This window comes from Asterias amurensis, chromosome 2 (genome assembly GCF_032118995.1).
Source record: "Asterias amurensis chromosome 2, ASM3211899v1".
NCBI classification, from domain to species: Eukaryota; Metazoa; Echinodermata; class Asteroidea; order Forcipulatida; family Asteriidae; genus Asterias; species Asterias amurensis.
In genome coordinates this window covers 26,980,001-27,006,505 of record NC_092649.1, presented here as the reverse complement: position 1 = coordinate 27,006,505, position 26,505 = coordinate 26,980,001, and the positions used below count along the sequence as shown (strand labels likewise).

The 26,505-nt window shown below is 39.3% G+C and overlaps 3 protein-coding genes across 5 annotated transcripts in view; 1 reads left to right on the top strand and 2 right to left on the bottom strand.

Annotated features, from left to right (window-relative positions):
- The window catches only part of LOC139954475 (F-box and leucine-rich repeat protein 13-like), a 38,427-nt gene extending 17,570 nt beyond the window's left edge, over positions 1-20,857 (bottom strand). Inside the window, exons 1-7 of one of the 2 annotated variants that reach the window (XM_071954285.1) lie at positions 20,724-20,857; positions 10,049-10,210; positions 8,510-8,631; positions 7,930-8,023; positions 3,546-3,613; positions 2,231-2,385; positions 418-527 (exon numbers count right to left, since the gene is read on the bottom strand). In XM_071954285.1, the coding sequence (XP_071810386.1) occupies positions 418-527; positions 2,231-2,385; positions 3,546-3,613; positions 7,930-8,023; positions 8,510-8,631; positions 10,049-10,123 (624 nt within the window). In that variant the 5' untranslated portion in view covers positions 10,124-10,210; positions 20,724-20,857. Of the gene's footprint in view, positions 1-417; positions 528-2,230; positions 2,386-3,545; positions 3,614-7,929; positions 8,024-8,509; positions 8,632-10,048; positions 10,211-10,809; positions 10,902-20,723 lie in introns of those variants that run through there. The other variant, XM_071954284.1, reaches the window with a different exon arrangement.
- Positions 12,617-16,335, top strand: LOC139954476 (uncharacterized). The gene is made up of 4 exons (XM_071954286.1): positions 12,617-12,777; positions 13,322-13,582; positions 14,144-14,302; positions 14,805-16,335. The coding sequence occupies exons 1-4, from the start codon at positions 12,737-12,739 to the stop codon at positions 16,135-16,137; spliced, it is 1,794 nt and encodes a 597-aa protein (XP_071810387.1). The 5' UTR covers positions 12,617-12,736; the 3' UTR covers positions 16,138-16,335.
- Positions 16,475-25,460, bottom strand: LOC139954478 (mitochondrial inner membrane protease subunit 2-like). Of its 2 annotated transcripts, none has more exons than XM_071954288.1 (6): positions 25,329-25,460; positions 24,422-24,620; positions 23,878-23,981; positions 23,173-23,238; positions 22,018-22,120; positions 16,475-20,943 (listed from the first exon to the last, which is right to left on the bottom strand). In XM_071954288.1, exons 2-6 carry the CDS (start codon positions 24,542-24,544, stop codon positions 20,782-20,784), a joined length of 558 nt encoding a protein of 185 aa, XP_071810389.1. In that variant the 5' UTR covers positions 24,545-24,620; positions 25,329-25,460; the 3' UTR covers positions 16,475-20,781. The 2 variants fall into 2 exon arrangements, with proteins under 2 accessions (XP_071810389.1, XP_071810390.1); XM_071954289.1 differs by having other exon boundaries at positions 24,422-24,616; positions 25,329-25,401.
- Between the last annotated feature and the right edge of the window lie 1,045 nt (positions 25,461-26,505).

The window sequence follows — 26,505 nt, the reverse complement described above, 5'->3', positions numbered from 1 at the left end:
GTCAAAGACCAGTCTTCTCACTTGGTGTATCTCAACATATACTTCGTCGAAGTTGCGAGATAATAATGAAAGAAAAAACACCCTTGTCATACAAAGTTGTGTGCTTTCATATGCTTGACTTCAAGACCTCAAATTCTAAACTTGAGGTCTCAAAATCAAATTAGAGGAAAATTACTTCTTTCTCGAAAACTGCGTCACTTTAGAGGGAGCCATTTCTCACAGTGTTCTATACTATCAACCTCTCCCCATTACTCGTTACCAAGTAAGGTTTTATGCTAATAATTATTTTGAGTAATTACCAATAGTGTCCACTTCCTTTAAAATTAAACCAAGGGAGCCCCTGGTAAATTGCTGCCATGTGAAAAGGTCTTCAGTCTCAAATCCAACCAACATCCATACATCCTGCTAGAATCTCACCTCAAAGTATTCCCTGGTCCGTCTTGCCTCCAGCATTACGTTATGCCACGCCTCAAACACAAGCCGAGATAAAGACATGTCGTACACATTCTTTATGATATTGTACGCACCTGCAATAAATAAATAAAAAGGGCAGTAAAGTTTATGGGATCGATACGTAGATTTTTGGATTTCTGGAGACTTCTCAGTTCTGAAAAGAACTGTCCTGCTTTTAAACTACTACCTGGGCGGAAGGTAGAAAAACGTCTGGGACTACTACTTTAGATTCTAAGTGGATTGGGGTGACTTTTCGTTGTTAACTTCACTGGCACAGAGTGAGTTCTTAATTGGTCTAACTGTTTGGACTAGCATGCTCTAATGAACGCACTGAATTTAACTTTTTGACTGTCACAAAAATTCCTCTTTTGAGAGTACATACCTATTTGTCTGGGTATCCGATGACGTTATATGTTTCAAGTTAGCTTAGATATCTATAGAATATAGTCTATTAAAATGGCATTTAAAAAACCCAGATCTAATATTCTTTATCCCAATGCAAATTTAACCGAGTAATTGAAAAATGGTAGTCGCGACTCGACTAAGCAATCAAGAGTCGCAGCTATTACACTAGTTACACTAGTCACCCAGGCTTACTCGAGAGAACACATTGCTTACACGTACTGCTGTATACATGTACACATGTAGATTAAACCAGATTATTACCGATGCAAACTTACCATCTACTCAAAGGAGGAGAGATTTAACAGAAGGGACGCAGGTAGAAACAGGGTGAAAGGATAGAAGCAGATTGCAGGCAGAAGAACAAAGCAAGAGAAGAATAAAACAAAAAGCAAAATAATAGAGACCTCATTATTTACAAGAAGTAAAGTGAGAACATGCAATACATTTTCAAAGAAAGAATTTTAGTTATGACTGGCAGTGCCCAAAACAAACATATTGCCAAAATAGGGAGACTGCCATCAACATGTACATAAACACGTATAAGGCTAGATAATAATAATAGTGGCTTCTTATATAGCGCTCAGGTCCGTCACTCAGTGGCACTCATGGCGCTTCAACATTATTACCCCTGGTCACTGGGCCTTAAATCATTCCTTAAACCATCTCAGCACCCTGGGGAGAATACAGCCTGTACCGCCAAATATGTAGCGCAATCAAGGCTAATCAATCACAAGAACCAACTCTGCCCTCACAGGTACCCATTTACCCCTGGGTGGAAAGAGGCAATTATAGTGAAGTGTCTTGCTCAAGGACACAAGTGTCACGACCCGGATTCGAACCCACACTCCACTGAACAGAATCCCCAGAGCTTGACTTCAGTGCTCTTATCCGCTCGGCCCTGACACCCCAAGGTAGACTCAGTTGGTAAAGAGGCAGCTTGCAAAGAGTTTGTTGGTGCATATCCCACTCTAGTAAATTTGTCTTTGTTCAGTCCCAAATTAAAAATTAAAAACACAGCTTTCTGGACACTATCTTCATGGTAAAAAAAGAGAGAAATTTGTTGTTTTGGAAAGAACATGTGTAAAGGAAAAAATATGAGAGATTTTTGGTTTTGTCCCTCCCCAATATTTTATTAGTTCATTGGTTTATAGACAAATTTAAACATAGCAGCCCAAGAGCTGACTTATACTTAAACATAAAGAAACAGAGCAAAAAAAGGATTAAAACATAAACATGTGTACTGGTAAGAATTTTATTACTGAAAATAACAAAAACGGCAGCTGTTTAGACACCAATTACCTTCTGAGTAAATTTCTCAGACCTTGAAGGGGGAAACTCCTTAATTGTGACAAATGGCCCGATGGTGACTTACTTTCCTGGCGGTCTTTGCGGAAGCGATACCACTGCATCCAATACTGCAGGTGCACCCGTTGTTTGCGCATGTCGTAGTACTCAGCGGCTTGGACCATTTTACGAGCCATCATGAGACGACGACGCTTCTTCCTCTCGTGGTACAACAGCCAGGCACTGGATTGGGGGAGAGAAGTCAAATGAGCAGGAATTAGCAAACATCACTAAGACAGTGCGGTAAGTACACTATTTGAATTATAAGAAGTACAGGCCTGATACTTAACGGAGGCAACGAAGGCGATTGCCTCCGTGTCCCCTGGTCATTGCCTTGGTGCCCTTGAAATGCTCCAGTACAAATTTGCAATTTCATCATAGGGTGCCCTTTACCAAGAGGAAGATGCCTTGGTGCCCTTGCCCTTTCAAAAACGAAGCATACCTACCTAAAGATATTTTTTTCACAGGGCTCGGGAAAGTACCAAGTAAACAGTGCTAGCACACATTGTGTATAATGGGTATAACTACAATTAATGTGAACTTTATCCCCGATGCCAACTTCCATCTATTATAACTAGAGATAGTAATTTTGCGGGTGCAACAATGTATAAAATATCTTTTGTGGGAGTGTTGACTCTGAAGAGAGTCGGTGTGATCTCGACACTTCGGACGGTAAACCTGCAGTAAGTACACTCTTTAAAATGATAAGAGGTATCTAAAAAATAGTAAACTTGCGGGCTCTTTTGAAGAAGTGTCAGCTCTGAAAAGAGCCGATGTGGTCTCAACGTTTCTCCTGAAGACGAACAGAGTATAGCCCGGTTCATACTTCCTGCGAATGCGAAGTGAATTTTACGTAAATTTGACGTCACAACCCTCCTTTCGCAGCGATATTCGCAAGTGAGTTGAGCAGCGTTGAACTGCTGCGAATTTTTCGTTGCGAATTTGTGACGTCAACATTCATATCGCATTCGCATTCGCAGGAAGTATGAACCGGGCTTATACCGTTTGAAATGTCCAAATTAAAGCAATCAGAATGGCTATTTGTTCTATTTATACTTGTACATCTCTGCAAAGTAAAAGTATAGGTCTTTAATAGAGCTGCTTAGCACAAAAATTTGCTTAGCATGAATTGTCTTTCTTGATAAAAACAGGATTACCAAATTTCGTATTGTTGCATTTTTCTTGTTACATGTATTCAGCTGTTGTTTGCTCATCCTGAAAATCACGTGGAAATTTGGTTGGCAATCCTGTTTTTATCAGGGCAAACAATTTCATGCTAAGCAAATTTGTTTGTGTTTTGTAGCTCAAACACCCTGATAGGAAAAACCAGGTCGGACACCTACCTGAACGTCATGGTAACGAGTTTGTTATTGTAGCACTGATATGCCTTCTGGTACATTATAGGAGTAGGCTGAAAACAACAAATAAAGAGTAGGCTATTATTTATTTTTTTAAACAGCTTGGCATTTTAAACACAAGTGGCAGAGGAAAGAGATATAATGCACATCACACACACACATGCAGGTGGAATGTGTTAGATTAGTCAAACTGAAAACACTGCAAATTCAGAGCACAAATGTGTGGATGATTCAGTTTATTGACTCTTGTTGCCTTTAAAGGGCCAAAAAATACCACTCTGTCAATACCAATATGTATTTCAGACAAAACATGAGTTCATAATGGATATATTAATGAATTTACATGTAACATGGATATTTTGAGACATCTGAATTAACCAGCTCGCTTTATAAACCCACGAGGAATAATTTCAGTCAAAACGCAGCTTTTTTTAATTGACATAATTGCTCAGTCTAACACTCATAGAATTGCTTAGACCCTTCAAGATGAAAACTATAGTGCAAGCACAGCAAGAGAAATCAGTGAACGTTTTATAAAAGTTCTTTTGTTATAAAAGTCTAAAACTCTCAGTCCAGCTTTACAAAAACTAATTATTTGTCAATAATAAATATTCAGAAACTGTAGAATGTTTCTTCCATCATCTTAAGAACCTTGTAAGAGGTAAGGGAGAGTCTCTATGATGCCCTAATATAAAGATTTTTAAATTGGAACCGTTACACTAAAGGGAAATACTGTATGAGTATTTATTTTAGAAATACGTGTATGCATGTAGTACATCAAGTGAACAATTTCCTTTGTACATGTATAGCAGAGTAAAATGCTACACATGTTCTGATTGCTACTCAAAAAAACACAATTGCCAACTCAATGTTAGCATTCTGTGTGCACAAATTAAGTTCAGTCTAAATTTCTTGTTACGTAAAATTGCCAGACAAAATTGTTCCCTGCAACACAGATTGTAAAAGAGTGTAAAGAAAGAAAGCTAGCCAGTTGTTGTGAGTACTTATCGGCAGGAAGTCATCATTTTGATGTCAGTCTGTGCAGGTGTTTACCGCAGCATCATCGATTGATCAGCATCATCAAGTGATTCAAGCAAACATGGTGCTTATAAATCAGGGTGCATTTTTTTTCGTCTTACTATTTACTATTTATTTTTTATTACAACAACAAATTTCAAAAAGTGGTGGATTTTTTTTTTTTTTTTTTTTAAGTTTTATTGACCCCTAGCACGCGCGTCACACGCGGCGACTGATGCCACGCTCACCATGTTGGTGGGCAATAGGCTTACGTTTAAACGCCGCGTCACCTAATAACACACATTGACATTGACCACCAAAATGGCGCATTCAAAATTATTCTGATGATGACGTCAGGTGAAATGGGTCAATACATGTACCATTGGCAACTTAAGTTTGGAAAATGTTTTTTTTTTTAATTAAAATAATTTTAGGTTGATAAACACAAATTTACTCGAGCGGGACTTAAACCTGCATTCTCCTGATTAATGGCCGGCACTCTACCAACTGAGCTATGAATATTGATTTCCCTATTTAAGGGTCGGTAGAGAGCTGGTGTCCCAGGGAATTCTGTACGCCAGGGATCTGTCCGCCATATGGGAAATTAACATGGGCTGAAGGAGGAGGATTAAAAAGAGGGCGCTATCAGAAGAAGTTTGTACACAGTTTGCCATATGGGGGACAGAATCTCCGAGGGGGGGGGGGGGCGACATTATCTTATGTCACAATGGCACGTTAATCCATAGGACATCGCAGGTACAAGTCCCGCTTGAGTCATTTTTTCATTGTCCAAACCAAATTTATTACATTATCATTATACGGATCAAAAACATGTTGGTTCCACATTAAGCCTTGGGTAAGATTGGCAACCCCCCACCAAATCTGATGGGAACATTACTCAATTTACTTGATGGGGGAGCGGGGGTTGGGGTGACAAGTATCCGAGTATTAATTAAATCAGGGATAAAGAAAAACTGGACACCTGTAGTTTGTACATGTGCAATACTGAATCACCGACTTTAAAGAGATGGCACAACATTGGTTTTTGTTCGCTTACATTGTTGAAATTTTAGCCTTGTCTTAAGTTTAAAGATGTCACATGAGTTTTTGTTAACTGCCTTTCGGAGCAGACTATGTGCCTAGGTTTTGCATTGATGAACCAGTCATTATTGCAGGCTGAAGTAACAGACTGTGGGAAGTCTTGCACATATTGAAAACGAGGAAAAAACGCGTGGACATTACAAGACAGTTAGGTTTTGTAAGTTCGATCAAATAGGTACAGTAACAATGTTGTGCTATTTCTTTAAAGGGAAGGTACACGTTTGGTAATTACTCAAAACAAATATTAACTTAAAAACTGACTTGGTAACAAGCATTGGAGAGCTGTTGACAGTATAAAACATTGTGGGAAACGACTCCCTCTAAAGTAACATAGTTTTTGAGAAAGAGGTAGTTTCTCACTAAAATAAAAAAAGGCCACTAGCTAGAAGTCTTTTATTCTTATCTGAAAGCACACAGATTCGCCCAACAAGGGTGTTTTTTTTTTCATCATTTTCTCTCAACTCCGATGACCGGTGAGAACACTGGTCTTTGACAATTACCAATAGTGTACCTTCCCTTTAAAAGTCTCTCTGTCACGAAGAAGGTCTGAAACGTAGGATGAATGTGAATGGGATTGGTCCAGAGTTTGTAATGTTATAATGGATTCAAATGAAAACTGAACACAATCCTTGTCAAGAAAACAGATGGAGAAAACTGATGTTTAAAAAGAAAGGAATCACAACTTGATAGTATTTAACTATTCATTACCCTCCATTCCCATGGCTGTTTGGCAACAAAGAAGAAACAAAAATGGGTTAACATTGCCATGCGTCATTATAGTCATGGATAGAAATAAATAGCACTCTAGCAACATAGCACAAGATACATTAGGTGTCGCAGGCCTGTATGCTTCGTTATTGAAGGGCAGGGGCACCAAGGCATTTTCTCCCTGGTAAAGTGCACCCTATGAGGAAATTGCAAGTTTCTACTTGGAGCATTTCAAGGGCACCAAGGTAATTCCTGTGCAGATTTGTTCTTTTGAATTTTATATTTTAATATTTCCTTTCCTTTCTTTTTTTAGGGGGCGAGGGAGTTCATTTGTTTGTTAGTGTTTGTTCTTTTTTCACAAAGCAAAATATGTCGGTTGTAACTATTTTCATAATTAAATAAATGTATAGGCATTAAAAAAAAGAAATTACAAATCAACAAATTTGTACAGTTAGACAGTAGTTGCTAGTGCTGGACGAGTAGTGAAATTTGGTATTCAGTTAACCGCTTCATATTAGAATTATGTTTTTTCTTCCAGTACTTACATGCATATATACAGGTAATGAGCGCCAAGACCGCTAGAGGGCGCTGTTTGTTTGTGATCATTCATTTGTGAATAAGCTCTTGACCCATTGACTTGTGTGTCAGGAAACCGGGTGACGTACATGTATGGGCGGATTGATATTAGTTTTAGACAGTGTCACTCGGTTCATTCATAAAAAGCACCGGATCTAAATTAAAGATGGCAATTCGCTTTTTCTTTTGATATCGTGATTGACTCTACGTGTAGAAGGTAAACTTTCAAAGTCTTTCAAAACAAAATGTCAGGATTGTCATTGTTTTAACTCTTTACAGAGGTGAGCACAGTTCAGTACTTATTTTATGCTGTTTTATGCTGTCTTAATAGAAGTTTCCGACGATCGCTGATAATAGGAATCTGGTTACTTGGTTGTAATTAAAGGACTATCCGGTTTATTAATAGGTATCGGCGCCCCTTGCGGATATCCGGTTAGGTCAAAAACATTATACACGGTTACTGTTAGGAAAAGCTATTCACCATAAATAATAATATTAATATCTGTGGTTTCTTATATAGCACACATGTCTGTCACCCAGTGACGCTCCTGGCGCTGTAACATACAGTATTTCCTGCCAGATGTGGGACTACGTTTGAAGTATGAGACCTAATTCTGATAGCACCATGTAATGCTTTACAAGGTGCTGTGGCAAAATTTGCTGCCGATCGGACCAGGAACACCGGGGCAAACCCCTTCTCTTTTCGATGCACTGAGTTCTTTTACATGCGTTACATAACACATGGGACCAACGGCTTTACGTCCCATCCGAAGGACGAAACAATGGTTAAGTGTCATGCTTAAGAACACAAGTGTCACGGCTGGAGATTAACCGGATATTTGAGTTATTCGCCAAGAATAAGTTATTCGTTAAGGCCTAGAAGTTGCAAACAAGTCCAGTAGAACTGTTGCAACATTCTGAAGAAAAAAACAAAATACACCAAATCAGAGTAAATAATGGCACATACCTGCAGATTTTCTTCGTCGAACATGAAGAGAGCATCCAGGTAGTTTGCACTAAGACGCTTTCTTGGTTTAGCATGCCGGGGAATTAGTGTGTCCCTAAATACAGAAACAAAAGAAACAAATTAATGTGTGTTGTTAAGCCTAAACAAAAAATTTTGGTTTTTGGGGGAGGGTGGGGAAGCAGGGGCCAAACAATTGAGGGAAGGGATATGTAATGTATCGCATGCATTTGTGTTTTTAGGGGGAAAGAGGGGGGTGGAGGGGTTCTGAGTTCGGGGAGGGGACAGGGCTGGCTTCAGCGAACTTAATGCAGCCAGCCATGCCAGAAACACCTTCTCTTGACAGGCAAGTGAACTGGGTTCTCTTGTTTTATACAACACACAGGACCTACTCCCACCAAACTACTCCCACCAAAGTGTCAAGACTTGGATTTGAACCAACCTTCCATGACCAATTGAGCCTAAATTTTCACAGGCTTGTCATTTTATGCATATGATGGGACACACCAAGTGAGAAGATTGGTCTTTGACAATTACTAAACATGATCAGTGCTTTTGAATAAGTATTTCATAAACTACTCACCACTTGAGAGCTTCCAGTCCATGGACAGTCTCTAATCTCATTTTCATCAGCTCCTTCAGCTTGGTAATGATGTATTCCATTGGATCATCGGGACACAAAACGGCTAGTCCGGTCAGGATGGCCTACAAATATTCACAAAAACAGAACGTTTGTTTAAAGGCAGTGGACACTATTGGTAGTTACTCAAAATAATTTTTAGCATAAAACCTTTCTTGGTAACAAGTAATGGGGAGAGGTTGATGGTATAAAACATTGTGATAAACGGCTCCCTCTGAAGTGCCATAGTTTTCGAGAAAGAAGTGATTTTCCACGAATTTGATTTCGAGACCTCAAGTTTAGAACTTGAGGTCTCGAAATCAACCATCTAAACGCACACAACTTTGTGTGACAAGGGTGTTTTTTTCTTTCATTACTACTAACAAGTTCGATGACCGATTGAGCTCAAATTTGCACAGGTTAGTTGTTTTATGCATATGTTGAGATACACCAACTGTGAAGGCTAGTCTTTGAAAATTACCAATAGTGTCCAGTGTCTTTAAGGGACAGTATACTCGATATATATGATAAAACTAATGTGATAAGTTAGCTTCAAAAGGATGTCACATTTTTGAGATACCACAGAAAATTCAGAATGAATATCCTTGTCCAAGCAGATAGAGTAATCCGAAACACAATCTCAGTTCAAGTGTTAACCAAATTTGCTGGCATAAAAACTTATACAAATCTTTTTACATACCCAATCTTCAAAGTGACCTGGGCCCAATTTCATAGAGCTGCTAAGCACAAAAATTTGCTTAGCATGAAATTTCTTCCTCGATAAAAACAGGTTTAACAACCAAATTTCCATGTGATTTTCAGGATAAGCAAACAAAAGCTGAATACCAGTAACAAGCACTTATGCAACAAATGGAAATTTGGCTGGTAATCCTGTTTTTATCTGGGAAGAAATTTCATGCTTAGCAAAATTAGCAGCTCTATGAAATTGGGCCCTGATGAGCAAGCCGAGTTGAAACATGGTTCTCAGTATGTTTCTACTTGGTGTTTATACTTGCTTTAAAAAGCCCTTCTGCACAATCTGTGGCATTCTAAAATGGTTTTATATTCATAGCTATGATATTCATTACATTAAAGGCAGTGGACACTATCGGTATTACTCAAAATAATTACAAATATTAGCATACATGTAAAACCTTACTTAGTAACGAGTAATGGGGAGCTGTTGATAGTATAAAACATTCCGAGATACAGCTCCCTCTGAAGACACATACGAGAAAGAAGCAATTTTCCACGTATTTGATTTCAAGACCTCAGAATTAGATTTTGAGGTCTCAAAGTTAAGCATCTGAAAGCACACAACTTCGTGTGACAAAGGTGTTTTTTCTTTCAGTATCATCTTGCAACTTCGATGACTAAGTTGAGCTCAAATTTTCACAGGTTTGTTTTTGTGTGCATATGTTTAGATACACTAAGTTAGAAGACTGGTCTTTGACAATTACCAATAGTGTCCAGTGTCTTTAAAGATTGCTGATTCATTCTTACCTCATACACATCAGGAACTTTGTGAAGCCGAAGATATTTCCGAATCTCAGGATCTACACCTTTTAATGAGGCCATTTTTACATCAGGAGGCTATTGTACTTCTAGACAGTGCCGACTCCTTTCGCTATAACCTCAGGTCATTGCAGCTTCAAACATCAACCCCTGTAAGAAGTAAATGTTTTAAAGCCATTGGACACTTTCAGTACAGGATATGTTTCAGTCCCACCATAGTCCCATAAAAAGCTTGATCCTGTTCCTCTTACTTAATTAACAATTAATGGTTAAAAAAAGGACCAACAAAACGACGCAATAAAAAAATGCCAATACAAACAATAGTACAGTATCAGTAGTGAGTTATGAGTAGTAATAAATACTAAATAGTAACTAATACACAGTAACAATACAATATTACAAATGTCAAGTGTCTTGCAATCAATGCAAGGCCAGCTAAACTACAAACAAAAGTCAACATGGCCAACAATCCCCCAACATAGTTCAGAGTTAACACATTATTTTCCCGTTTACTAAGCCCCCTAATAAGACCCCAAGGCCTAACTAACGGAAACTTTTCCTTGATTTCATTTTAATTTTGATTTGACAGCACGCGACGTACCGCTCGGCGCTATTCTAAAAAAAAACATAATTAATTGCAACCATTAATTAAAAAGGTGTAATTTCACAGTTTTACGTTTACCAATCCTTTCGTAGCTTAAGTGGAAAAGCATTGTTCACTTCCAATGTCATACATTTTCTATACTTACTTAAATTCAAAGTAATGTTTTTCATGCTAAACTGCTGATTTTCTGCCGAAAGTGGTGGTGTCGTTTTGTGTGTGTATGGCGCTAGCAACGACCTGACCCGGATGTGAACAGCGCCACCAATAGTCTTCAATACCCATCATATCCCATGCCCACTAAGCCCCGCCCCTTTACTAATCTGGGGGGGGGGGGTCACCGATAACCTACGTTCACACTCGACCGGCCACCTCCGATCATGGAAAGAGGCGATATCTCCAGTCTAACTAAGATTGATTTGACCTGGATTTAGAGTCCGATCCCATGGGGCAGGTTTTTGCTGCAGTGGGATCTATAGTTCGGAGGACCTGAAGCTCAGTTTTATTATGTTCGGTAGCAGTGTGGGTTCGAATCCCCAGGTCATGGTACAAATTATGTGCCGTTGAGAAATGCACTTAACCATTGCTTCGTTAAAGTTTGGAAGGTAGCGCATTCTGCTCCACAATCTGCTTTCACAAAGAGCTAGTTATGGAATAGTCCTGAACTTAGGACTAGTCAGACCCATAGATAATTATTAAAAACTTAAGGCTGGCCCTGACTCGTTCTGACTCGGGAGTTTTTGGAGTAGTGCTAGCTCTATTCCATAGTAGGCTATTGAACTAAAACACGAATAGAAAGAACACACAACGGTTCGGGGTCCACAAAACAAGTTGAAAGGAAGGCGGGAAAAGTACAGAAGTTAGTATAATGACCAACATGCCTCAAAAGGCAACTCCACAAGACAAGAAAATTAGATTATCATTGTGTCCGAAGCCTAAAATTAGTTTTGGTAACGGAGGAAAAAGTCAGTCCGCGGTAATCTAAACAAAGTATGAAATCACCACAGGCCAAAATCTCATTACAAAATAGAACATGTGGCACGGCTTTTGAAAATGCAAGATTAAAAACAATAGTTTGTTCAGGTTTTTAAAAGCGAAAAGGTTCTTAAAAGCGACTCTTAAACTCCACTGGGATGAAGGCAACAACGGTGAATGCAGTGTAAGTTTCTAAACACTTTTTGTTAAAGACAGATTCTTGCAGACTTTTAGGCCAAGCCGAAAAGAACTCTGAGATTCTCTGCTGATCAACCATGTCTTGGGCATGGGCTTGCAAATATTATAATCTCGTGGTTTCTCATCTGTAATTGTGTTGCTCGCCTTGTTCAGTTTTGAGACAATACATTGCGTTAAGTACATGGATTGTCCACTTTTATACGACTGGACGCCGTTAGGCAAGCAATATTTGTTATGTTGATCACAATGCCACTGTCGTAATGCTTTTCAATAGGGAGATTTGTTCTTCTAAATCGAATAAAAAAGGGAATCCTAGGAAACAAATCGGAAATTTTTTTGAGCATGGCAATATTAAAAATGTTTTCGTCAAGTCTTGCTACCAGGTGTCCACACTTCTGTGGGACGAGGTTCAAAGGGGGGCTTGGTAATTTGAAGTTACTTCGTAGTTTATGTTTAAACGTATTTTTGACATTATTTTGTGTTCTTATTGTTAACATCTTCGTCAAGGTGCTTGAAAAGTTGGTGGATGGATCCACCAGCGATCCGCGCGCGCTCTGCTGACGCCGCAAGGGTGCGTTTTGCGTATTCCCCTCCCATAGATATGGAATGTTGTGGGTTACGTGGTTTTTGCGCGTCTTAAAAAGTTTCCATCTACGTCACACTCATTAACCCAAAAAAAGAAGCGTACCCATTAATACGTCATCGATATTTCTCACGCGGAAGAAGCCAAATACATGGTAACAGCTATGTTTGTTTATGTTTGGCAATGAGTTCAAGTTTGCTTTTCAAGGTGTGAACACGAACTTTACTTTCGCGGCGTTTTTCAATGCAACTTAAGTGCGATATTTCTGCAAAGAACAGTTTTCAGAGAGTGTTTTCAAGGATTTAAAGAATTCAGCAAGATGTTTCGTTTTGCTTCAGAATATGCTTCGGTGAAATTCCGGTAAGTCCCGTTTGAGTTTATTAATATTCACATTTTACATAGGCGTATCTTTTTTTTAATTCGATCTTACGACGTTACTATTGTAACTGCATGACGAAAGCCACCTCAGCAAATAAATCTATTTTGTGCTTGCTTTTCCCAAGCAAATTGTTGCTGCTCATCTTTCCGCCTTTTTTCTTGTTGGCATCGGCCAACCTTGACGAAGAATCAACTTTATATTTTATTTATGCCTATATTATACAGCATAAAATAAACAGCATTCCAAATGGCAAATGTTGTAAACAGAATGTTACCATTTATTTTATCAACTATGTCTCGTTTTTACATAAACGCGCTGTGCGTGATCTTTCTATCGAGCGTTATAGGGTCATGCTACAAAAGTTGTCTTGCTGCACTGTAGCTGAAGTTTCCTCCAAGATGCCTGTAAACGTTGCTTAGTGCGACAGAGCCCTTATTATTTTTGTATGATAAAAGTATACTCGGCGATTTCAACTTGTTTGGGGGACAATATAATAATCAGTAAATGCTCATCTCAACCATATAGATCCCTCAGTGGTCATCGCTTGGCAGGGTCCAAGCTGGGGCCACTGCCCCTTCCCCAAGAACCATCCCGGTTTCTGCCCGCCGTAATATCACAGTCGGCATCAGCTAGCCAGACTGAGACAGAAGTCCGAGAGGACCAATGTCTCCCGCCGCAGGCAGCACCAAGCTACCGGGTAGAACCCAAGTCGGGTACACTGGTGGTAGAAAGCGGACAACAGCTACCTGAACTAACCCGATCGCTGTTCGACAAGTTGCGAACAAGGTAAGACTCGTTTTGATAAAGAATCTAATCTCACCATGCTCAAAGAGTTGTGTGCCATTGAACTTTTCCCCGCGTTTTACATCACGGTCGCGGTAAGTTGACAACTTGGTCAGTTCACCATGCTTCCCCATTGGATTAAAATTGTGTCATTTTACAGAAAAGTTGCGGTACTTCTACCCCCAAAAAGTCCAATGGGAAAAAGACCAGTTCACAAGAACAAATCACAAGAATTACCACGGATAAAATAATGCGAGTCTCAACATTACGGGAATATTAAGTGTCTTATTTTTGGGCGCAGTTAAAATGCAGTTCAAAAAAACGGTGAAATGATACGGCGTTTGACGGGCATATTTTGGGGGTTTTTAAAAGGGGGGTGGGGGCTTTCTGAAACCCTGTTTCAGCCCCATGTGTAGGTAGCAACGGCCACTGAAACAAAAGTTGATTGTAGCCCACGACTTGGATATGTATAGGCCTTGTGTGTCAGGTGACTTGCATAAAAAGTAATACATTCTAACCCCTGGACCACTATAAGAAAATGTCCATTTTTTCTCACAAATCCAGATTGATGGGCAACCACAAAGTGGTTCCACTACCAGCGCTGACTGAGACAGGGTCCAGCGATTCGCTAGCCCGAGTTGTTCAGCACAAACCAGTGAAATGGAATTTGGTTCCAAACCAAAAGAGCCTCTCCAAATCTCCAAGGACATCATCCCTCCACAGGTGAGTCACTTAAATTTCATTTAGGAGAAAGAGAAAAAAAAACTTTGACCACAGCATAAACTTTTTTGTAACTCTAAAATGTTCAGATTTTTTGTTATCAAACATAATAATAATAAGAAAAACTTATAGAGCGCAATTCAGTCCTGCAAGTACTCTCAATGCGGTGAACAAAACAAATGAACAAACAAAACATTTTGTTTATTTGAGAAAAAGTATTACAACAAATTACAACGACTTGCAATATTTTTGACCCATGTGGGCCTGTGTGGATACCAAACAAGTAAAATAAACTGTTTCTTCCATTATTTCTATAATTAATGTTCATTTGGTCGTTGACACAAGATACAACAACGCCTACAGACAGTCAAAATAACATGACATTGTAATAGTGATGCAATGAAATTCGGTGTTGAAAGCTCAAAAGTTGTTTTTAGGTCCTTTTGATTTTGATTCTGTGTTTTTAAATATTTTGGTTAAAACTATTTCTCTTTTTTCTTTTTAGCTCACAGGAGCAAAAAGTTTCTGGACAACCAGAAAGGGAAGGTCTTGAGAGAGGAGAGCAGAATGGGCGTAAAAGGCCAAAGAAAAGAAGATGTCGAGTGTCTTCATCAGCCAAACCCGTCTCCATACGAGGATCAGTTGCTCCTCCTCAAAACGATAAGAAGATTAAATATGAAAGGGAGGAGTTGCAGGATGAAGACCAAGACACCAGGATGGATCAAAAGATTCAAGACATGAGCACCCCAGAGGTAAACAGTTTGGGAGTTGTTGATGTTATGTCTCCGAAAAGGCAGAGGGTGTACAGTCTGTCACCATCACTCAACCAAACGAGCTTGTGCAGTGTGTCACCAACACTCAACCAATTGAGCCCAAGCTTTGGCAGCACACAAGCTCTTCATAATCAGACACCACCAGTCCTCACCTCAGCCTATACAGCTCCTCAGTGTGTCGACATGCTCCCAAGAATCGACACACGCGACCTAGATCTCGTCTTCCGACAGAAGGGGTCATCCTACTCCCCAGTCACGCTCGGACAGGGTGCCAACGGCCAGGTTATCCTGATGCAGAGGCGCTCTGACAACAGTCTCGTCGCCATCAAGCATCTAACCCACACGGGAAACCAATATGCAGCCAACGAAGAGTTCACCAGGGAGACACAGGCAATGAGCGCCGTCTCCTCCAGTACAGCCTTCCCAAAGCTTTTAGGAGTCGTGAACCGCAACTCATTTGCCATGGAGTTCATTGGCACGCTCGATCAAAAGACATCTTGGAGTGTGCTTGAAGCTTTCAGCCCTCCGAGACTATTGAAGTCACAGGATTGGTTGAAAGTGTGCATTGACATCACCAAAGGTCTCATGGATATGCATGCTGCAGGCTGGACCCACAATGATTTGCATAATGCAAACGTCATGGTGTTGCGCGACACCCCAGACCAATCAGGAACATGGGAGGGCAAGATCATCGATCTTGGGTGTGCATCTCGCATAAACGACCCTCCCCCTGTAAGATACCTCAGTGCAGAAGACCAAAAACACTGCTTCAAGTACTGCGGCCAGCTGGCACCTGAGATCATCGAAGGCAGATCCACATTCAGTCCCCTATCAGATGTCTTTAGTCTAGGGGTGCTTTTCAGAGATATAGCTCGAACGAGCAGACATCTTTCTCATTTGAAGTCCTTGGGTAAACGATGCAGTCATCCGTTGCCAAAGATGAGACCAGCAATGGGACAAGTGTTGCAAGAACTCACATCGGTGTTAAAGAGCCACAAAAACAATCCTCCCAAATCACGCATAGGAAGTCTCTACCAAGCCGTAAAGCACCACATTCGATCATGAATCTATATTCACAGACAATAATGATGGTAAATTTATGTTAGCATAATTAGTCAACAACAAGACTGGATGAAGGGGGGAAGCTCTGCGTTTACAAAACTAAAAGAAACAATCATGTTGTAGTTTTTTCAGAGCAACCAAAATTCCAGTTGCGGTATGAAATACAAATTATTGCCAACAATTTAAACCCCAGAGTTTGCAGGGGTATTTTTTTTGTATGGGAGTCGACTTGAAGACTATGATCACTCAGAATAATTATAAGTTATCTTTCTGTGATACTAATTTATTCAGCCTTTTGTCAGTGATTCGATTCGATAAAAAAACGCCACTCACCAAATCATTTCTTTAAAATATATCTTTTTATTTCAATCTAAATTTGCTTGTTACTTTATGCATCAATTCAAGTGAAAATAACTATAACTGGTTTAGCATTGACTAAATGATATCACTTGCCCGGAAGATTTGTTTTAAAAAAAAAGGATATAAAAAAAACACTAAGCAAAAGAGATCATTTCCTCTTAACAAAAACTACTTGTTGCTACTAAGAAAAAAAAGGGTTAAGGTTAAAAGCATTTTCGAAATCAAGGCTTAGTTTCTGGTTAGGTCACTCTGCCATTTTGAAACCGTGTGTCTACAGCACATGGCATCAAAATGGCTAAAAGTGACGCAGCCGATCTAAAACCCATGGTTTCCAAAATGCCTGCATGGGTCTAGCAGAGCTTGTCAAAGCTAAGCCACAACAGTTAAACACAAAACAATAAACTTATTATATATAAAGTAATTTTTTAAGAAAGTTTTATACAAAAAATGATTGTTATTTCACTTAAATTGTTTTCAATAAAAGAGTTGTTCATAAATTTTGGACACTGATTGAAATAAAATTACAATAATTACTAAATTGAATGTCTCTTTTGAAAATTTCTTTCATGACAAATCTTTGGCTTTCAAGGGTATCGAAATGTCCCTAATATCAATAGAACAAGGGCCTCATTATTTTTTATGTTTCGTCTTTGTAGTCTTTAATTTGATAATCATACGCAAAAAATCATTAATGTCACAAGAACTGTGTCGACTGGTGTAAGTGGCGTCCTACCTCTTAGACATTTTTCAATGGGCCAAAGAAGGCAAAGACTTTTGGTTTGTTTTTTAGCTCATTTGTGGTGGGGGGGGGGGCATTCGCAAGAAAGAGGGGAAAGGGTTCAGAGTAAAGGAGGGGAGGGTCAAGGCACCCCCTTCCCAACCCTTATACACCACTGGTACATATTTAACTGAGGACCTTAACAAAAGCGAACAATGTCAACGTTTGGCAGGTGATCTGCAGTTTGTTTTTCATGTACAAAACAAGTGGGAACATCCCTAAAAAAAACTAACAAATAGGATGTAGGGACATCGCTAAAAAAACTGTTTGATGTTGTGAACCGAGACCAAAATAGTCAAGTAGGATTTGAAACTTTGCATGGTGGAGATAAGATATAGAAGAGTTTGCGGTAACACCATGTAATAGTCCATACAATGTTGGGATTTGAAACACTTGAAAAAAAAGGTTTAAAACGCACTTTTTCTAAAAAGAACGTTTCTCTTTTTTTAACTGCAAAGTGCTCTGTGCCGAGGTGAGCATGTTATGCAAAACCAAAATAAACCCACTTTGCAACTTATTGCGACCGATGGTGTTAAGCTAATTAATAAAACATGGAGTCTAAATACATCTGTTTTCATTTGTAATGTGCTGGATCAAACATTATTGAATTCATAAAATTTCAGATAACAAACACAATGGAGATGATCACTTATGTCTCAAACAGAGTCAAAGAAAAAAGGATCAGTTTCTTCTTAAAAGGAAAACGTGAATAGCAGTTACTTGTAAAATCATTTTTAAATTCAAATAAATAGAGATGATGCAGCACACGAGTAACAGGCAGGATAGTTGGTCCTTTGGAAAAAAGGAGGATCATTTAATCAAGTACAAAGCCGACCTATGATGTAGGCTGCAATAGACTTTAAGGCTACCTAATCACATCTTTTCCTATTTTTTTTTTTTTCGAAGGCAAAAAGTCGGAAATCAGACTAAACTAGGAAGATAATCATGCCAGGAGTAAGTTTTTGTCAGTAAAGTAGTCGTACCTTCATGTATAGTTGGAAGGTAGGTATTGGTCAAACTCGCAAATTCAGCCCTTAAACACACTTTAAAAATAGACAGTTTGGCTAGGCTAGGGCTAGGGTGTGGCATCAGTCATCCCAGCCCGTTTGGTCATCCTGTGCCATAACACCAAAATGCAAAAAAGCAGCAATCATAAGGGTAGTTCAGTTAAAAAAATTTTTAAAGCCGTCAATGAGTCAAACTTCTCCGCACACAATCTTACTTCAATGTCCATGCAATCAGGTTGAATGAATTGGTGTATCTTCTACAGACCAGCGTTCCCCCGTTGGCCAATTGGTAGTTAAAACACCCCGAGGACTAGTATACAAATATTGACTGCTTCGAGTGCTATGGTTAAAACTATGACTCCCGAGGTGATCCCCGGAGCGTTCTATTTTCCCGAGGCAAGCCGAGGGAAAATAGAATGCTCCGGGGATCACCGAGGGAGTCATAGTTTTAACCATTGCACAAGTAAAAGCAGTTAATATTTGCTTTATAACACCCCAAACATTTCTAAATACTGTACTATTATTATTAAGTTACAGACCTGAATGCTACAATCCACGGACGACGCGAATACAGATTGCAAAAACTTCTACTGTGCTGCATGTAGTGTCGTGCAATCCGAAATGGTTACAGACTATTAATGTATCATCCTCGTACACGCAACGGACGTCTGGGTACTGCAAGCCGTGTGCTAGTCTTCAGACTAGCGCACGGCAAACCAACGCACTATCACATGGCCGTCGTCTAGCAAAACTTAGACATGTCATGTGACGCGCTCTAAACCAATGAGCAGGCAGAATACTTGTAAGGGGTGTTATAATCACCATTCACTCAGAGTGGCCTGGCTGGCTAGTTCAGTGTTGAAAAGCATCCGTATTTCATTGTTATGCAAAACCAAAATAAACCCACTTTGCAACTTATTGCGACCGATGGTGTTAAGCTAATTAATAAAACATGGAGTCTAAATACATCTGTTTTCATTTGTAATGTGCTGGATCAAACATTATTGAATTCATAAAATTTCAGATAACAAACACAATGGAGATGATCACTTATGTCTCAAACAGAGTCAAAGAAAAAAGGATCAGTTTCTTCTTAAAAGGAAAACGTGAATAGCAGTTACTTGTAAAATCATTTTTAAATTCAAATAAATAGAGATGATGCAGCACACGAGTAACAGGCAGGATAGTTGGTCCTTTGGAAAAAAGGAGGATCATTTAATCAAGTACAAAGCCGACCTATGATGTAGGCTGCAATAGACTTTAAGGCTACCTAATCACATCTTTTCCTATTTTTTTTTTTTTCGAAGGCAAAAAGTCGGAAATCAGACTAAACTAGGAAGATAATCATGCCAGGAGTAAGTTTTTGTCAGTAAAGTAGTCGTACCTTCATGTATAGTTGGAAGGTAGGTATTGGTCAAACTCGCAAATTCAGCCCTTAAACACACTTTAAAAATAGACAGTTTGGCTAGGCTAGGGCTAGGGTGTGGCATCAGTCATCCCAGCCCGTTTGGTCATCCTGTGCCATAACACCAAAATGCAAAAAAGCAGCAATCATAAGGGTAGTTCAGTTAAAAAAATTTTTAAAGCCGTCAATGAGTCAAACTTCTCCGCACACAATCTTACTTCAATGTCCATGCAATCAGGTTGAATGAATTGGTGTATCTTCTACAGACCAGCGTTCCCCCGTTGGCCAATTGGTAGTTAAAACACCCCGAGGACTAGTATACAAATATTGACTGCTTCGAGTGCTATGGTTAAAACTATGACTCCCGAGGTGATCCCCGGAGCGTTCTATTTTCCCGAGGCAAGCCGAGGGAAAATAGAATGCTCCGGGGATCACCGAGGGAGTCATAGTTTTAACCATTGCACAAGTAAAAGCAGTTAATATTTGCTTTATAACACCCCAAACATTTCTAAATACTGTACTATTATTATTAAGTTACAGACCTGAATGCTACAATCCACGGACGACGCGAATACAGATTGCAAAAACTTCTACTGTGCTGCATGTAGTGTCGTGCAATCCGAAATGGTTACAGACTATTAATGTATCATCCTCGTACACGCAACGGACGTCTGGGTACTGCAAGCCGTGTGCTAGTCTTCAGACTAGCGCACGGCAAACCAACGCACTATCACATGGCCGTCGTCTAGCAAAACTTAGACATGTCATGTGACGCGCTCTAAACCAATGAGCAGGCAGAATACTTGTAAGGGGTGTTATAATCACCATTCACTCAGAGTGGCCTGGCTGGCTAGTTCAGTGTTGAAAAGCATCCGTATTTCATTAGGAACTATTAATTTTTGTAAAAGTTTGCCTGGTAGAGATGCCCAAGAATGATGGCCACACCTGTATACAACATGCTCTACATCCATACATTTATCATTCCCGTCCAAAATAATCGCACAATTGAAGCATAGTTTTACAATTAGTTATAACTTACAAAATCTGTGGGATCTTTTCTTTGCGTGGTGATTGCACGGTTAAGCACATCGGGACACTCATACTTCATCCACTTCCTGGTACCCGAACAACTCTTCCTCCAGTGAGGTTGACAGGCTGATTGGCTGACGATCTTTGGGGAGTCTGGCTACCAGACGCTGTTGACGATGTGGTGGCCAAATGATATGAGAGGCACGAGCATGCACAAGTCCAAGTGCAACCTACAAATCAAAGAGACAGTCATTAAAATACAAATCTGTAAATTAGTTCCTATGTAGGATTTGACAGTTGGCATGGTATAATGGAAAGTATTTAGGTGTTATTTGCGGTAGTACCATGAGTAAATCTCTTTTGAGTAGTGTTACTTCTGAAAAGAACCGTTTGCTGACAACTCTACATTATGTTTGATCAGTATGCTCTCATCTTTCTCCTGAAGACGATAAGCATTGAAATACACTTACTCACAAAACAAATGACAATAAGCGCTCATTCAAATAAATACTATCTAACAGGCCTGAAATTCATCTTTGAGAGGGCAAGGCCATTTTCACTTTGGAAAGGGATAGATAGATAGATAGTTTATATCTTTTTACATTCATGGGCAACGGCCAAATTACAGTTAAAATTACAATTCATACAAAAAATAGTTTACATACAAAAATAGTTACATCTAAAAATATACAGCAAGTTTTTATAAAAAATATATCGCCATTGGAGGCTATATTAAAATTTACAAAGAGGGGGCATTTCCATTGTAAAATTTGAAAGTTTACGGGACACTTTTGAAGGGGCATCAAGGCCTTGGCCTCTTTGGCCCTCTGTGTAATCCAGGCCTGATCTCAACATGTGTAAAGAGTTTGTTCTCATTTTGATTCAGTTCTTATAACAACAACATGGACAAAGTGTTCATGGGTCGATTTTCACAAAGAGCCTAGGAGGTATACAAAACGTATGGCTCCTCCTAATGTAGGACGATTAACTCGTCCTAACTCAAGATGAGATTAATCTTAACTCTTTGTGAAATCCACCCCAGGGGCCAGCCGTCGATTTCACAAAACTCTTCCTAACTCAAGACTAATCTTAGGACTTACGGACGAGTCCCAACCCTGCACTGTAGCATGCAGACCTTAAGATTAATCCTAAGTTAGGACGAGTTACTCATCCTAACTCGAGATAAGACGAGTCCCAACTCTTTGTGAAATCGACCCCAGGTCCCATAAAACCCCCTTTTTTTTCCTCAAACATTTGAGCCCCGCCCCTTGCTAAGAAGTTATACAATGCGTATAGGAACTCACTGGTCCAAAATAGTTACTGTCTAGACTGACGCTATGATGGTCGCCCTCTATCCAACAATGGCCCTCAGGTACCGTCACGTAACGATTCTTGTAGCTTAACGTTCTAATAAAACAAACAAAGAAAAACACGTCAAACTAAATTAAAGCTACCAAGTACCAGGGTACTATTTCAAAGATTTCAAGTGGGGTGTCATGGTCAAGCAGTTTAGAATATCAGATTCAAGTTTTGTCATTAAGGCACTGGGATGTGGGTTCGAATCCCGATTATGACACTTGTTTAGGTTTTAATACTTCAAACCCATAGCACACAATATACTGAAAAAGTCACAATCATAGTGTAATTACATTACACAATGCACAATGAAAGAAAAGTCACAAAAAGATCGGCACACACAAGGCTAAGAGTAGCTACACGCCCACACACATGATGCTGCCTGGCAATACACAAAATTACATGGTTTACAATTCGATCAAACTAGAGCCTTAGAAATCAGAGTACTTAAAGGCAGTGGACACTACTGGTAATTTCTCAAAATAATTACTTACATAAAACCTTTCTTGGTGACGAGTAATGGGGAGAGGTTGATGGTATAAAACATTGTGAGAAACGGCTCCCTCTGAAGTGCCATAGTTTTCAAGAAAGAAGTAATTTTCCATGAATTTGATTTCGAGACCTCAGGTTTAGAACTTGAGGTCTCGAAATCAACCATCTAAGCGCACACAACTTCGTGTGACAAGGGTGTTTTTTCTTTCATTATTATCTCGCAAGTTCGATGACCGATTGAGCTCAAATTTTCACAGGTTTGTTATTTTATGCATACGTGTATGTTGAGATACACCAACTGTGAAAGCTAGTCTTTGGCAATTACCAATAGTGTCCACTGCCTTTAAGGGATAATATTAGAGCTCTAACACAAAAACAATACTCATAGATAGACCAATGAACTTATGCCTCCCAGATAAATACATTTATACAAAAATGTAGAGCATAAACGGACCAAATAAGGTTCTCTCTAAAAGACGAATGGGAAAATAGCGTAAATGTCATGTGACAACCCCAAGGTTAACTTTTTAAAAGTTCAACACTGAGGGGCGTAATTTGGATCCCTACAATAACAACAAATAAAACACTAAACAGATGTTAAGATCACACACCGTATCGTATCACCTTCCAGCCCTATCACTCTTTTTACAAGAACATCATCCGGGTGATTAGGGGATCTGAGAACAAAAGTACAAATTGAAACTAAAGTTAGTAAATAACACCACATACACCCAACTCCAATGGGAAAGGGATATATGACATTGAATGTACTGTCCACAACTGGTAAACATAATAATAATAAGTACTTATTAAGCGCAGTAGTGGTGCAAAACGGCCTTAAACTTAATACGAAATTAAGTAAATAAAAAAGACAAAAGCAAATAGTTGTTAAAAAAACATTACATATAAGGCCTACACAAGAATATACACCCACTCAAAGGCAACTAAGAGGTAAAATACTAGTAAACAGAAAAGGCAGAATACAATATCAGAAAGTTATTTTAAAAATTCAAAATTACATCCAAATACAATATAAAAAAAAGCAGTTTGGGGGAGGGCACTCCCTACTCCACCACAATTGTTTAGGGTCCCCAAGGTGACCCCACAACAAAATCCAAATACACATGTGGTACTGACAAGAAAAAGAAAATAGCATAGCCCCTAATGAGACCCCCACTGGAGCTCAAGAGCAATACCCCCAACCTAAAAAGTGAAGGGAAGGGACTATTGCAACAGTGCTTCCCCTTCACCCAGTTTCGTCAGTTATCCTTAAATACAAAATTAAAAAAAAACAATTACAACCAGCTCAAACTCACGCTAAAGAGACGATATCACCTCGTTGAACATTGTAGTCTTTGAGTGCCCAGTGATTCAGGAAAATTACGTCTCTTCGCTGCTCATGGTCGGGATTGAAGACAGGCTGAATTCACACAATAAAAAAAACCCACTAATTAATAAAAACAAGGATTAAAGGTACTGGACACTATTGGTAATTAATTACTCAAAGGCTCATCAAAGCGCTTCTGGCTACTGGGCCATATACACGAACTTCATTCCTTAAACCATCTCAGCTCGAGGGGCTGGGAGGGGGTAGGGGGGAGCATACAGACGGTGCTGCGAGTTAACGCACTCCAAGCTAATCATTCACATAAACCATCTCTGCCCTGCCTCACCAGGTACCCATTTTACCGCTGGGTGGAGAGAAGCTTATTGGTTAAGTGTCTTGCTCAAGGACACAAGTGTCACAATCGGGATTCGAACCCACATACCGATGACTTAACCACCAGAACTTGAATCCAATGCTCTTATCCGCTCAGCCACAACACAAAACAAAATGAAATTGACCTTTGTTTTATTTACCTGCATCGACTTGCCATCAACGGTTGCAAAATATCCGACCTTGTCGAAGAATGTTAGAGAGCCGCCAACTCCCAATGTGAACCCGCCGAGAAATATCTTAAGCGCCTTTCTTGCTGTGGTCATCTTTGGTATTCAAACAACATCAGACCGGACTTGCTCAACACGCGGTCATTGTGCTGAAAATGCTGAAGCACTCTATCTAAACATGGATTAAAAACAGATTGTGATTTTTATATGAGCCGTTTTAAAGCATTTAGTATTTTAAAATTAAACAGTACGTTTATTTATTTATTTTATTTATATATTTCTTACATAGGCCTACCATGGGGAAAACTTTCAGTGAGAACACTGATGCCAATTCAATTCCATTCAATTCAAAGGTGCCAAGCAATAAATCAATCATTTAAACATTTATAAATATAGCTACAATGTCTTCATCTCCATTGGTTCAGTCAGCAAAATATCCTGCCGGATACATCTACGCTAACTTAAACCTGGACCAATTCTACCTTCAAGTCCAAAAGCCTGGACACATTAACTTAGCATGCTTAGAATCTTAGTTAGTAGATAGTCTAAAGTCTAGCCCACCTTGTTGAGCTAAGTAATATGGCTCCCTAACCATTTAACATCGGTCTCCAATCACAGTCGCCATGAGACCGACAGTTCAACAAGTACAAGTTGTGCTTGTCTAACTATCGTCCCACCATTATTTGAACTGGACCATGCACGTAGACAATGATAATTTTGTATGTGACATGAAACTCACCGACTCAGTCACGGAGGTAGAGTATTGAAATAGCTGTGATAATCGCTGAAGTTGTTTTATCACATGCAAGTGTAATTTGCGATGCCCTTATCGTGCAATAATAAGAAGAATGTCAACAATTTAAGAAGTTACAAACATTACCTTTCCGCAACACGACAACTACCGGCTGGCAGAAGCGGGCACACTACTAACTGTTTTTAATTTTCGTCTGCTCGATGTTTTTTACGTGCGGTCCGGTCAACTTCGTTCCCAGGAGTGATCGATCTCGCCGCGCCATTTTTTCCTAGAGACGTACGCAGAGAGCACGCGGGTGGTACGGCGCGCTGCCCGTGCATGGCAGCGAGGTTGCGGTCCGGTTCCCTTGCACCGAGTAAAATGTATGGAACGCACAAAAGCATAAACTCCTCTCAAAACATCGATCGGTCTTTTTGGACCGATCGATTGTAATTAATGCATCACTCGATCCCTCTAGTTTTGATATAAGTAAAATGTTCTCTCACAGAGCTGGGAAATGCAGCCGTACCCATTGATCTCTATAAAAGTGCACCCACAGGACGTCACAAACTCAAACAGTGCCCTCACTGGTGTCTCAAAGGAAGACTTCATTGGTCAAGGGTTTTCTACTCCGACTCTCTTTTCCAAAGAATTCCCTTTGTGTGGGGTTATCAGGTTGTACAAAGAAATCCTTTACGGTGCCCATTATAAAGCCATTTTGTAAAAGACCCCACAATGGCACTCCCATAAGCTAACCTGTTGTATGTAAGGTTCTTTTATTTGACGTCACTGGCAGCCTATATACAAAGGATCACAAATAAAAACACAAGCTACTAGTAATAATGGATGATAATACAGCTTATGGTCGCAAAACTTATGTCTTTATTGATTGTTATAACATATGATGCATTTGTTAATTCTATTTGAACAATCAACAGTCATTGATTATTGCACTAAACATATGTATCAAGTTTTTTTGTTTTTCTTATACAAAAACAAAGAACGCTTTTTAAATTTTTCGAAAAAGTAATGTTTTCATGTGTATTAAAAATATACAACTTATTTTAAGCATTTTACGTATGAAAAGCTTACCACTGGCATTATTGGAATGTGAAATACATATCAAAAGATAACGAGGTTTGTTAATGCAGAGTTCTTTGCAAGAAAAGAAAGATCTTACTTCATCAATCATAACATCTGCAGCGCCCTCTGTTGTCCAAACACTGCAAAAACATTAACTTGATAAAGTCATTTCGTTTACATCCAGTGATGTAGGCCCACATTTCAATATTATACCTGATAACATTATACCCTCTAAAATATT

Coding starts and splice junctions, on each gene's coding strand:
- LOC139954478 (XM_071954288.1), bottom strand. CDS start 24,544: ATGACCACAGCAAGAAAGGCGCTTAAGATATTTCTCGGCGGGTTCACA. Junction 23,239..23,877: donor GGTGATATCGTCTCTTTAGC/GTGAGTTTGAGC, acceptor TTTTGTTCTCAG/ATCCCCTAATCACCCGGATG. Junction 20,944..22,017: donor ACAGTAACTATTTTGGACCA/GTGAGTTCCTAT, acceptor TTTGATTTGTAG/GTTGCACTTGGACTTGTGCA.
- LOC139954476 (XM_071954286.1), top strand. CDS start 12,737: ATGTTTCGTTTTGCTTCAGAATATGCTTCGGTGAAATTCCG. Junction 12,778..13,321: donor TATGCTTCGGTGAAATTCCG/GTAAGTCCCGTT, acceptor TCAACCATATAG/ATCCCTCAGTGGTCATCGCT. Junction 14,303..14,804: donor AGGACATCATCCCTCCACAG/GTGAGTCACTTA, acceptor TTTTCTTTTTAG/CTCACAGGAGCAAAAAGTTT.